Source organism: Leuciscus leuciscus (assembly GCF_965113295.1).
Source record: "Leuciscus leuciscus genome assembly, chromosome: 23".
NCBI classification, from domain to species: domain Eukaryota; kingdom Metazoa; phylum Chordata; class Actinopteri; order Cypriniformes; family Leuciscidae; genus Leuciscus; species Leuciscus leuciscus.
Genome location: NC_138747.1, coordinates 3,005,911 through 3,020,126, shown reverse-complemented (window position 1 = coordinate 3,020,126; position 14,216 = coordinate 3,005,911). Strand labels below are relative to the sequence as shown.

At 37.5% G+C, this 14,216-nt stretch overlaps 1 protein-coding gene across 2 annotated transcripts in view; it reads right to left on the bottom strand.

Annotated features, from left to right (window-relative positions):
* The window catches only part of flnba (filamin B a), a 79,779-nt gene extending 69,009 nt beyond the window's left edge, over window positions 1-10,770 (bottom strand). For both annotated transcript variants that reach the window (XM_082155719.1, XM_082155720.1), the window contains exon 1: window positions 10,339-10,770. In XM_082155719.1, coding sequence (XP_082011845.1) covers window positions 10,339-10,630 — 292 coding nt within the window. In that variant the 5' untranslated portion in view covers window positions 10,631-10,770. The remainder of the gene's footprint in view (window positions 1-10,338) is intronic.
* Window positions 10,771-14,216: the final 3,446 nt, after the last annotated feature.

The window sequence follows — 14,216 nt, the reverse complement described above, 5'->3', positions numbered from 1 at the left end:
TATACATACACACACGTTTCTAGAGCAGCAAATCATCATGTTAGAATGATTTCTGAAGGATCATGTGACACTGAAGACTGGAGTAATGATGCTGAAAATTCAGCTTTGCATCACAGAAATAAATTACACTTTAAAATATTTTCTAATGGAAAACCATTATTTTAATTTGTAATAATATTTCACAATATTACAGATTTTAATCAAATAAAAATGCATTGGTGAGAAAAGCCATTTTTTACAAACATAAAAAAAAAAAAAATGGTTCCAAACGGTGGTGTTTCGCCTGCAATGTACAATAATGAGAACATAGAAGAGATGTTTTGAATTAAGAAATGACATCAGAGTCAAAGCATTTGAGAAATGTCTAGGAAGAGGTTAAAATGCGCTTCAGAGGAGCGTGATTGTGCAAGCGGTGTGTCTCGATGAGATCATCGCAGTCTCAACACAGATGGCATACGTTGGGAGAGTAAATTATTAACTTTAATCACACACTGACCCACTGCATGGGTCTAAAGAACAGCAGGACGGTGAAAGAACGAGTGCTTACAGAACGACACAGAAGTGTTAATGTAATCCAGAACATGTATGAAACCAGACACACGGCCACAACTTCTGCCTGGAGGAGAGAGAGAAGGCCGCTCACTTTAAGAAAGAGAAATTGCTTAGGCGTGCGTTGACGTCAATTACATTGTTTGTTTCTTTTGCCGGTTACATTGGCCCCCGAAGGTCACAGCTTCATCACAAACAATGCAATCTGACCTTTGCCACCATGCAGATGGGAGAAGCATTTCCTGCGCTGACCTAAAAACATTCCTCTTTCGGTCTCTGTCGGCGAAAAACTCGAATCATGTGGTCAGACTTAACGTAATGGAAGACATGAATGATGACAACGGCTAACATTTAGCCCACGGAGAAACCTGTGCAGTGAGGAACGGGGTTGTTTTAGGCAAACTCTCCGGCTCGGTTTTAAACGCAGCGTGACTGAGAATATTATTGAAGAAGAGAGTTCTATAGCAACCCTGAAACATTTGCTCAAGGTCTCTCCTGTCGAAACACTTCTGTACATGTTAATTTTCCATGTTCTGGTTTCATTGTTTGGACTGAGGGCAGAACGACGGTATCTGGGATGCATTACTGAAACCGTGATGCAATCGATCCTGAAGCACGAATGTGTGAGTTCTGCATCAGCAGCTTCTGGCTTTATGTGAGGAACTGAAGTCTTGACTAACTACTGGTATTGGTTAGTGATGCATTAGTGAAGCACCGCATCTTGTTGCTTCTTTTAGACCCCAAAACAATAGCGGATTCGTTAGGAGTGTACCACACAAATCCATGTGTGGATTCTCCAGGTTTCCAGGCTCATGTTGAAGGCTTCCTTCCGGCAGTTTCGCCCATCCGGAAGTAAAAACTCATTATCCATAAGGAAATTGATTTTGAATGATAATTAAAAGCCTACGGAAGCTCGGTTCCGCCACAGAATAAAACGCTTTAAAAAATAAAATGTGACTTTTTAGCTCTCAATTGCAAGTTTACATCTCACAATTCTGACATCTTTTCTCAATTGTGAGTTATAAAGTCCAATTCTAAGGAAAAACGAGACCTGACTTTTTCCCTCAGAATTGAGTTACTCACAATTCTGACTTTATAATAAACAATTGCGACTTTATTTCATGCAATTCTGACTTTATATCTCCCACTTGCGTGTTATAAAGTCAGAATTGTGAGGTAAAGTCGCAATTGCGAGAAATAAACTTTCTCAGAATTGCATGTTTTTATCTCACATTTCTGACTTTATAACACAATAGCGACTTTATATCATGCAATTCTGAGAAGAAAAAAAGTCGCAATTACCTTTTTTCTTTTTTAATGTGTGGCAGAAACAAGCCTCCATAAAAGACAGACCTACTTTGATTTCAGAGGTTGTTAAATGATATGCTTTTGTTGAAGCCATCCTTTCACAACATTTAAACCGGTTTAACAAGTGAATTCTTGGTGAAAAACTACATGTATGCACATTTTGCAATGCATTTAAAATATTTTGTTTAGATCGAATCAACAACTTTAAATGAATAGTTTTATATTTCTCCATCGCTTTTGATTCAATTATATCATTCGCAATGCGTCACTGGATTGTAGATCTTTTCCTCACTAAAGCCGTTAATTTCACGGTTTTGTACTTCGTCTTTTTGTCTGATTTTCAAATACTTTTTAGCTTCCAATAAAAGTTTGTAATGTTGTGATTCACCTTGTTGCTGGTTGGTTTGGTTCATGGCTTATAATGACTTATGGGGAGGGGGAATACTTCCAGAAACAAAGGTACTGAAAATCCCTCAGAAACGTAATTAGCTGCAGAATTTACAATTATGCATTTAGCAGATGTTTTTAACCAAAGCGACTTAAAAGCAATTTGTCAAAAAGCTCACAATATTCATAATTTACAATTCTGGATTTATTGGACGACTAGATTGGAAGGCAAGCTAGAGTAGAGGAGAAACGCAGAGGAGAAGATGTTGTGATTGTGTGAATAAAAATGAAACCTATGCAGTTTATTTTAGCAGTCATTTTCTGAACAATCCCAAATTCTGATGGGAATGATAATTTCTTCTATAGTCTCAGTTTCAGTGTCTTCCTCTGTGTGTTAAAGGGTAAACTCAGGCCTTTGGCTTTGTGTACAAATCAGTGCCGAGTCGGATAACTTTGGGAAAACTAGTGCGGTCACTCACACATTGAGGCTTTTCTCGGCTGCATTTACCTGCAGCATTTTTTTTTTGGGGGGGATAAAAATTGTAGCTCCAGGTTTGCTGTACTTGTTTTAAGGGCTGCACAATTAAAGGGCTGCACATTTGTTTCGGAAGCCATCTTTATTGATAATATTTGTGGTCACCATATCTTTGCATAAACTAACTTTTATGGGATGGCAGATATTGATTACCTAGATTGATTACCTAGATATTGTTTTACGCTTTGGGTAAAAACATCTGCTAAATGCATAATTACCTACCTATGGAGGAATGAGACAGCTCTCAGATTTCTTCAAAAATATCTTAATTTGTGTTACAAAGATAAATGAAAGTCTTACGGGGTTGGAACAACATGAGGGAGAGTAATTACTGACAGAACTTTCATTTTTGGGGGAACTATCCCTTTAACAGCAATAACGCATTCTGTGTCAATGGTCCCTCAAACGATAGTTTGACAGGTCTTGTAAACCGTCTCTGTGGCGCATCATCTCTCCTGCATCCAAAATATTGCCAATCCACAGATGTCGTTTTTGAATTCTGCCTTGAATTCACTTTCCCTGTTTCTGTGCTTTCTTCCATGCAGTAAACCCACTCTGTTCTGTTCTTGCACTAGATTTAGCTAGATTTAGCTTGCACGCTGCATTCAGATCGGCGGGAAAAATCATGTTTTTTGCAGTTCAGAAATCGCACATGCATTTCCATTAAATCACCCTAGTAACTACACACAAAAAAATCTTTTTTCATCGATAACCATTTAAAAAGTGTAAATAACAAAATTAAAGCAACACCAAAGCACTTTTCCTCTGCGGTCCCCCTACAGGTTGGAAGCGGAATTGTCCATTACCGCTGTCGTAAATACTTTAGCCTACTGTCGCACGCACGCTATTTGTTTATCCAGCACCGGCTTTGGAAATAACGATGTCCACAGATAAGGTAGAGTATGTGGCATGATTTTATGAAAGTATGATATATTGCGACATCAGAAACGAAGAAAAACTAAATAATGACATTATAACGCTTGCCGTAAAGCAAGTCAAATGTGTAGTTTCTTCGGTCTCATTCGACCTACAGATCCGCTACCGATCTGGCAAACTAGACCAGTGCGATTATAGCCGATAAAGGGTCGCAAAGCGAATCCAGAAGTGCCGTTCACCCTGTTACGAGTTGAACCACTGAAATGATTTGGGAAACATTATTTTAAGGTACAAAAGAATCTTTGGTGTTGCTTTAAAATTTGCTGGAAAGAGCCTAAATGGCATAACATTACTGATATTTCCAGGCCTTCCTGCCTCTCCAAACCCAAATCCAAGCTGGAAACGCTGAGTCTTTTGTCTGAAGAGCACGTCCACACCCTGAACATTTGATCTGCTCGTACAGCTGCCTGTCAGAACAACTCCTGAAAACTCTCATTTAACAGAGTGAAAGAAACAAATGCATGTTGATACGGCTGTGATTCACGGCCTTCTCACCGTAACCGAAACCCTTCCACGGTAATTCATCCCACAAGCTCACAAAATCCTTCATTTCAGCCACTGCAGGTCATCCTATAGGCTGCCGAGATCCGCATAAAGCCAGGAGGGAACGTTTTAAACCAATGAGGAGAAACTCAGAGGGATCAGCAATTTAAGACGAGCAAACCTTTGGCTCACCCGTTCCCGCTACTGTTTGCATAGCGTGAAGATTCAGCATCTGACAGCCGACCGCCGAGCGGCGGGAATCACACACACACACACACGCTCTGTTCTGGGCAATGGAAATAAAACGAGAACCTGGTAACCACCTCAGACTCGTAGAGAAACATCTGACGCTTTTCCATTGGCTGTTCGACAAGCCAAAGATCATTTAGAGACAAACGGACTGGAGCGAAACGTAATGAGAGGAGACAATCCAACCCACAAGGACTGACTTACAGTGTTTGTTTTGTTCCGATTCATTTTTATAGATCTACAATGGATTAAACATGATACTGAAAAAAAGAAAATGAAAAAAAATGAATGAAATATATTTGTGAAATTAAACCATAATTTAATGCTACTCAAAAACAGACCAAACTAATTTCTTTCAACTCTCTGGTGGGGAAGCTGGCGCTCAGAAAGACCACAGTCGAAACTGGTTTTTAATAATATGCTTTTCCATCAGGCTTTGCCCCGGGAACACTTTCAGATGTCTTAATTTCTCAGAGGGGTCGTTTTAAAGTTTTAAATCTTGAGCGACTCGGACCACTTCGGCTTTTTGGACGTCAGCTCATGTGTGACTAAGTCCTTCACAAATGCACTCCAAAAATCCCTGACCGAGTCTTACCAGCAACAAACGCACAAGCAAGCAAACATTACAATGGAACAAAACTGGGTTTTAACCTTCTGCCTGTAGTCAACATGAGAGAAGATCCCTGGGGTTTTCCACCAAAATGAAAGCTTGTTTAATGTTTGAAAATTAATATTACTATTATAATTTTACAGTTGTATTGCAAGTGAAATAAGATTTTTATTTTATTTATTATTATTATTATTATTATTATTAATACAATCTTATATTTCACTGTAAAATACAATTATTAATAAATTATTATTATTATTATTATTAAATCTTATTTCACTAAATTAAAGCAGCATTTAAATAATTAAGATTAATTAATTTTATTAAATATTAATTTTATTATTATTTTTATTACTACATTTTTCTTAAATGCTCAATTTTTTTATTTTTCATGACGATTATTATATATTTGGCCCAAAACTATGATTTATACATCAATATGTCTATGTAACAATAATAATAAAAATGAGAAGAACTTGCAATAAAACTAATAATAATAATAATAATAATAATAATAATTAATTATTATTATTATTATTATTATTGTTATTTTTATTTATTTTATTTTATTTTATTTATTTTATTTTATTTTATTTATTTTATTTATTTTATTTATTTTATTTATTTTATTTATTTTATTTATTTTATTTATTTATTTTATTATTATTATTATTATTATTATTATTATTATTATTATTATATTTTATCAATATTTTTGGCCCAAAATTTTGCAGCCACAATTTAAGGTATTCTTCATGTCCAAAGCATATATACACATGCAGAAAAACCTCTCACTGAGAACCAAAACGTGACCAAACTGAAAAAACTCCAGTCGTCTTTGTTTACGCAGAACTTTTCTTTGCAGATTAAAGTCTGTGTTGATCTCAGAGGGAGGCCGTGGCGGCTTGTGGTCCGCCTTGTGATTAAAGGACATTAAACAGCAGTGAATTCCACGAGCATGACCGATCTGCTGGAGAATCCTATTTGTTGAGGTTGAGAGCAGAAGATGCGAGCGGGAACAAGCCCTCCCCATCCGTCAGGGTCAAGCCGTCGCTGAGCCGCTAGGTTTGGCAGGAGGACGACAGTTTCGATTCGAGCGGCGAGATTAACTTTTGTAGGACCTCAGACTGTTAGCGGGATTTCTACACGGCTACTGTTAGAAAGGGATGCACGATAAATGGAAATAAAAGAGAATCATGATACGGCATTATCAAATCATGAAGGTGGAGTTTAATTAAATGCATGCGCTGCGTGTTTCAGAGTGAAGCACATCACAGGTGTTCATTTACACACGAGCAGATCATGATTCAGTGCTTTCGGGCTCTCGGTTCACAGTAAATACTGCTCCACACAAACTCTGCATCTGCTCTGAGTTTGAGTCGCTTATCACATGCATTTGGGAATGAAACATGAGCAACAATCTCCCCACTTTTGTAATAAAACCGGCTAACCGGCTCAATGAGGTTTCAAGCCAAAATTAAAGCTTGTGGTCTATCATTTGAAAATGAACATTTAATTTACTTTAACAAACATTTCTAGTCTGGAAATGATTCATGCAAGTTAAATAGGTTGCGGAGTACACAGTTTAAGTTGCATGCTAAAACATCATCAAATGTGTGCTAAGCGAATGTGCATCACGTCCCTAAACACAGTCTGGAAGACGACGCTTAATCATTAGCACTAACTAATGAGGTCACCCGATGATGTCAACTCATTCATCAGCAGACTAAGGGTCCAAGCATGTCCTCATCCCACACCTCTCTAATGGAAAACTAACAGCGAACGACCCTAAAGACACTTTCTTCACCGTCGGCATGACTTCAATCATGTCTTCTTCGGCCGTTCCTTCCCTCAAACTGTGAGGACAGACGTCAGAGCAGAGTCATAGTTAATCGACTGACTCAAGAACCACCATCAGAACATCAATACAGCCACTGGGTCTAGTTCTGGAGACCACATGATGATCAAAGACATGTTTTGGAGTGAATTGATACGGTATGGGGCGATCATGTCGAACCACACTTGTGGAGGCCTGAGGGAAACAAAACAAAAAAAGGACCGAAATGATGTGGAAACTGGTAAGAAACATGCTAATACTAGGACTTATGAACTGTGCAATCCATGCAAAACAAGCCATTATACCACTTCACACAGAATCAAACTCGAAGACTAGAAGAAACTGTCCGGGCCAATCGTTCACACAGTTGACGAGGCCATAAACCTTTCCAATTAGCCCTCGTCTTTCACATCAGAGAGAGAAACAAAAACCCACACAAATGAACGCCTGTGAGATTTACAGTCAAAACACCAGACAGACGGTGTGACCTTCTGGTGTTTGTTTATCTGCGAGTTGTCACCTATCTCTGAACACGTCTGGCCTCTGAAACGCTGGAAAGTCTGGGCACTGCCCTCACGATAACACTTTCCAAGCGCATCTATTTATGTGTCTTTCAGGCCCGGTGAAAACGCCCATCGGCCGCTCCTGGACGGGAAGATACCGTCAGTCAGGAAGTGTCTGTGCAAATCCCAAACCAGAGAGGTTGTACATACACGTCCTGTGAACACGAGCAATGCTGTACGGTGTAAAAACAGCCTCTTCAAATGACTCATGAGGAATCAAATGAGCCCAAATCAGTGCGACAAACACACTATAAACAACAACCTGTACGTTTCAGAACTTCCTCCACGGTCCAAAAACATCATTTATTGAAACTTAAACTTCAAAAATGACTCTATATGAACTGTGTTAAATCTATATAAACTGTTAAATCACACAGATGAATGCATCAACACAGGTATTCTTTCTAAAGCATCACAATGACAGAAATAAGCAACAGAATTAAAATATACCATATATTTTACACGAGATAATATTTTAAAATAATTTATTAGTTCTATTATTTTATAATGCAGCAAGTTTGTGACGGACGGGATAACATGCATTAGGGATTAGACAGTGTTTGATTTTTTTGGTAATTATAAAAATGTGCTGGAAACGTTAAAAATGCTTTTTGTGTAGTTCGTTACACTTATTTTACAGAATGAGGTTTATTTTATGGCTTAAATAAATTACATGTTACTCAGAGACTGACATGTGTCGCAAATTTGTTGACTTTTGATAAATTGTTTTACCAGTAAAGGAGTAGTTTTGATGCACAAAGTTGTTTTCATTGTCTCTTATAACAAAAATATTTTATTTAAACCCATGAAGATGCAGATCCTGTTGTATATAATAGTGAACATTTATTTTAAAACGGTTGTTCCATTATTACACCTTAGCAGATTGACTTTTTTTTGTGTGTGTGTGTGTGTGTGTGTGTGTGTGTGTGTGTGTGTGTGTGTGTGTGTGTGTGTGTGTGTGTGTGTGTGTGTGTGTGTGTGTGTGTTCTTCACCAAGAACAAAACCTACACACATTTGAGTGATGACAGTTTGCCCCAAATAATTGGTTACTGCATTTTATTTAATTCTACAGTCGTTTAAAATGATAGTGTTTTACTGTAATGCATTTCTGATCATTTGTAAAAAAAAAAAAAAAAAAAAAAATTCATAGTGTGCACAGACACTTTTGGACATTCTCCAGCTTCTCCTGCACACGGCCCTGAAGCGTCATGTCCTTATATGGGAATCTGCGGGACGTTTTTCTTATGCTAATTAGGAACAACTGGCACGCGCTTTCAATTACGAAGACGTGGGATTCATCAATACTGAGAACACAGGTGAGAACAACGTCATGAATCCGACGTAGACTTTTCTTAGGAAGTTTATTAAGTACAAAAGGTGAATGATTGCGAAAATTGGTTTGTGAGATGAAGGCTGAATGACACACAACAGGAAGTCTCTCACGCCTTATATTTCATCAGAAATGAGATTAATGATGTAATTTATTTGCTAGTAAGGCAAGGCAAGTTTATTTATTTTTTAGTAAACATATGCAACCAGGCAAGAAATGCAAGGAAATAAAGCTGGGCGTTGCCGTAATGTTTGCATGCATTTTGCGATGAACAATTGATTGGCAAACAGAGAGGAAGCTTCCAGTGTCCCGACTGTACAGGTGATGATGAAGCACCGGTTCTGAGACTCAAGTGCATATTAAAGTATGTGCATAATCTATTCCCAGTATTGCATTACACCAGCATGTAACGCAACAGAGAAAGCATGAGAAATCCTGAAAAAGCCTCAGGAAATGCAGGTCGATGCCTTTGGATCGGTGTCAGGAATGTCACAGGTCAGTGAAAGCTGTTTGGCACCCAAACACATGGTTGTGAAATGAAAATCTTAATATTTAAGCCTCTGGAATCCTGAAATTCTCTGGATTTCTCAAATCTTAAATAAACACAAGAATGCAATTAATGGTTCAACTTTCTCACGCCAGTCCAAATAAGGACATACGGCAGAGATAAGACGGATGATCGAGAGGGAATCAATAGACAATGGACGGGCGTTATCGGTTATCTGCGGAGAGTGAATCTCAGCTCTCTGACACATGAGCTAAATACTTTTGGTTGATGTCGCAACTTTGCAAACACACTTTAAAGATGTTGGGAAAGAGAAGGCGGGGAGGAGATTAAACAAAAGTATACTTACTGAATATAAATAAATAAATATATATGAATGAAAGAGAGAGAGAGAGAGAGAGAGAGAGAGGTACAATAGGTGTGTCTAAAACAATGTCAATATTTTCCCAACAAAAAACTAAACAAAAAACTATAGTATTACCATGATTATTTCTATAGAGTATCTTGGGAGTAGCCAACAAAAAAATACTATGCATTATCATGTTTTTGGGGGCAGATTGAGTACCATGATCAGGCCATTTTTACATATGCTTTGCCTGAGTAAAATCAATGCATTCCTTATAGAACCATTTAGAGCCATATAAATACCATGGTACATAAATATAATAATTCTTCAGCACCATGATCATCACCATCTGATTGTAACTCTCTGAGATAGAGACAGCTTACTGTAAATATGTCACTGTACACACAGAAATGAATAGGAATAATTGCATTTTAGTACTTTAATATACAGTAGGCTATATCAGCGTACCATGGTATATTAGCACATGATACCAGCTTCAGTCAGAGTGCAATGGTTTGGTTTATTTTAAGCAAAAATGTCATGGTATTTAATCTGGCTCATATAGTAACTAAATGCAATGATACATTCAAATGAATGATACATTGTAGCATGGCACTTTTACTAACGTTGCACGCGCATTTCAGACGCTCTGAATAAACTTTCTCCACACTGGAAAGCAGAAGACATCGCAACACTCACCGATGGACACGAGCTTGATATTCTCTCTGTCCAGAAACTCGAGCGCCACAGACACGTTCTCCAGCTTCATCTGTCTGAAAGTGGGTCTGGCGTGGTATTTTCTGTACATCTTCTTCTGGCTGAGCACCTCGAGCAGCGCGATGAGTCGCAGGCCGTCGCTGAGGTCCAGCTGCAGGTCCGCGACGCGTTTATTGACGCCCTTCAGGTGCTCGTTACACCAGCGCGTGAACGTGTTCTGCTGGATCTTCTTCCACGGCGCGTCGTCCGCGAGGTCCTTCTCTGTGGCCGGCATGATGCCTTATTAATACTCGTTCGTTTTCTGTTTGATAACTCGGGATATGTCTCGTGTGTATCTGTGCGGCGCGTGCGAGGAGTGTGTGTGTGTTCGTGCGCTCCTGTATTCCTGAACTCTTTCCCTCTCGTGGCCGCGCCTGCGCGCGCTCTTATATACGGCACGCGGATGACGACACCTGCGCACCATCATCCCCAGCATGCGTTTCTCCAGCCCTTCTCTATCCAATCAGCTCTGAGAGATCAAAGGTAGAGATATGGGAAGAGGATAATAAGAACAAACTAGATAAATCATTAAAACGACTAATAGGATTACTATTTCTGATAGTGTTTGCGCACCGTGTTTTTGTAATGTATCTTGGAAAATGACATGTAAATAATAAAATAAGATATTTCTTATTGTTATCCAGACAAATAATAACTGATAATGAAACATATAGGCGAAAGAGACCAGGGTTATTAACTTAAAAACCCTCTTCGTTAAATATAATTAAATAAAAAATTAGATTAAAAACGAAAAGTTTAGACCTTGGAAAATAACTGAAGTTAGTTTCAGTTGAAGCACTATAATAGAAATAAAATAAAATAAAGTAAATCTGAAATAAAAAAATCAATTAAGCATATAGAATACTAATAAAAATGACAATCACATAACAAAAGTAAAAGTAAAAGAAAATATACAATTAAAAGCTATAAAAAAAACTAAAATACTTTATACATTATATTTAAATAACACTACCAGAGGTGAATAAAATATTCTCATGATTTATCACAAAATGTTTTCTTTTGTCAAATCAACGTTGATAATTTATGTGGTTCAGATAACATCATATTTTGAGTTTCTGTTGATTAAACCAATCTCTTTCATTGTATTAACTCACATTTTTAAATAAAATGAGAGTGAAAAAATCCATAATAAAAGATTAAGAGAAATGGTAAGACAAATTAGATCTACATTCTATACACAAAGTACTTATTTTTGTGTTTTTGTTCTCATGTGTTTTGTATTGCGATCTAGTTGATCTTGACTGGTTGTAAATATTCTCCACATCTTATTTTCTGTGATAAAAACAGCTCAGGCTCGTCTAACAGATTTCAGATGCATCTCAGTAATGGACACTTTTATGATTTGCCAGACAAAATGCTTCCCACACATTTGGCAAACTCCTGAGAGCCACACTGACTGCTTTGTTTCGTCTCGGAGAAGGTGTCAGCAACGCTTTGGGATAATAACAGAGTATCCAGACGTTTTCCTATCCGTGTCCTTCCTCTCGCCCACATATCCTGCACGGATTCCTCTCCAGCTTTGCTGACGGAAGTCTTAATAATCACTCTGGGATTCTTCCCTGCAGATCTGCCATCCTGGATCTTTCCCATGCATGCAGTCCTGGATCAGCATTAGTCACCATGGGTGGATCAACATTGCATCACACTTTTGCAAATAAAAAGAAAGACACACATCTGTGATATGACAGCAGCCGAGCCGTTCAGTTTGAGGAATAGAGTTCCAAACAAAGCCAAACTTCACACGTCTAAATAAAGACTAACACTTTACTATAAGGTTCATTAGTTAACATTAGTTAACATGGACTAAGAATGAGCAATACTTCTTCAGTATTTATTCATCTTAGTTAATAATAATTTCAACATTTACTAATACATTATTAAAATCAAAGGTTGTATTTGTTAACATTAGTTAATGCACTGTGAACTAACATGAACAGCTGGATTTGTATTAAATAATATTAACAAAGATGAATAAATACTGTAACAATACTGTGATCATCATCTTGAGTTTTAACCTCAGTGACGCTGATGATAATGACTGAAGCAACCAGATTTTCATCACGACCTCCCATATTTATGAGCTGAGTAACACGTCTGATGCACAGATTACAGCTGTGTTTGTGTGTGTGTGTGTGTGTGTGTGTGTGTGTGTGTGTGTGTGTGTGTGTGTGTGTGTGTGTGTGTGTGTGTGTGTGTGTGTGTGTGTGTGTGTGTGTGTGTGTGTGTGTGTGTGTGTGTGTGTGTGTGTGTGTGTGTGTGTGTGTGGTCTGCTTCTCTGTCTGTCAGTATGGGCTGAACCCAGTCGTCTGCATGATAACACACTGCAGGTTGAATGTGATCTTTGATTGATAGTGCTGGCATCATATTTCCAGGTGAATATGAATCATCAAGATGTTGCTAGACAGTATTAAGCATTATTCATTGTAATGGAATCATCCATGCAGAGGCACATTATCTGTCTAGAGGACACATATTATAAATTCATCTTTAAATTTTTTTTTGTACTGTATTCCCAGACATTTTGGTGGCTTTTCCAGTCATTCATTAGTAGTGGATAAGAATTATTATTATTATTTTTTGGATGGATTATTATATGACATGGAAATATAGTCAGTTTCAGAGCACAATCATTTGAGGTTTGTCTCGTGTTAGCTAATAAGTTTCCCTTGTTATATCATTAAGTATGCTATAGGCTACACTGATTCATTTCCTTCCGTTTGTATCATGTTTGATTTAAATTGACTGTTGCTTTATGTTTTTCTCAATGTATGATTTATTTCAGATGCATACATTGGATCAATTAGGCTATCTGGTTTTCTGCCAATGTCCTTTTGATCTTAAAGTATTATTCACTGATATGTTTGTTTCTGGAGAACTGAAGCATGGGCAAACGGGTTTCTAAAAGTGTTATGCAAATCCTTGCCATTGCTAAATCATCGTGATTAAAACTGTCATTCCTTTATCAACTAATATAATTGTTTAATTATTGTAAGCTGATTCCCTTTGCATCACCGTCAACTATCTAAAAGGCATTTTAAAGCTACACTGTGTAACTTTTGCCTCTCCAGGCACAAAAAAAAAGCGATTTCCCGCGAAATCCGTCCCGACAGCTCTGAAAACGAGGAACGTCATGGTTTGAAAATTTGAATTTTTTGCACTCTATCATAATAGCATTTTGTTTTTGTTTGTTATTTTAAATAAAAATATAAATATTTTCCGGCATCAAAATGAACAGTTAGGAGCAAAAATGCCACCAAAATTAATAAAAATGCCACCAAAATGATTAAAAATGCCTCCAAAAATTAATAAAAATGCCACCAAAATTAATAATGCCTCCAAAATTCAATATATAGGCCTTTAGGTCAAAAATGTCCTTGTATGAGCTCTTGTTTTTAATATTTATAAAATGCCATAGAGTGCCGTTTTCCCGAATATCAACACGATTGCAAATGTGATGGCCTATTGATTTCATACAAGTTCAATAAACAAGTAGTGAAAATGAAAGGTGACGTTCATTTTTAGTCTTAGTCATTAAGTCAAATTTTTTATTCTAATTTAAGTCTGTCATTTTTAGTCTGTTTTGCATTATATTTCGCCAACGAACATAGTTCCAAACACAGAGATGTTTATTTACGCCGCGCGTTTAATCTATATGAGAGAGAGAGAGAGAGAGAGAGAGAGAGAGAGAGAGAGAGAGAGAGAGAGAGAGAGAGAGAGAGAGAGAGAGAGAGAGAACTATCCCAATCCCAGACTCTCAACTATGAGTAACAGACAGTAATAGTAATGGCTTGAGCTCAAGA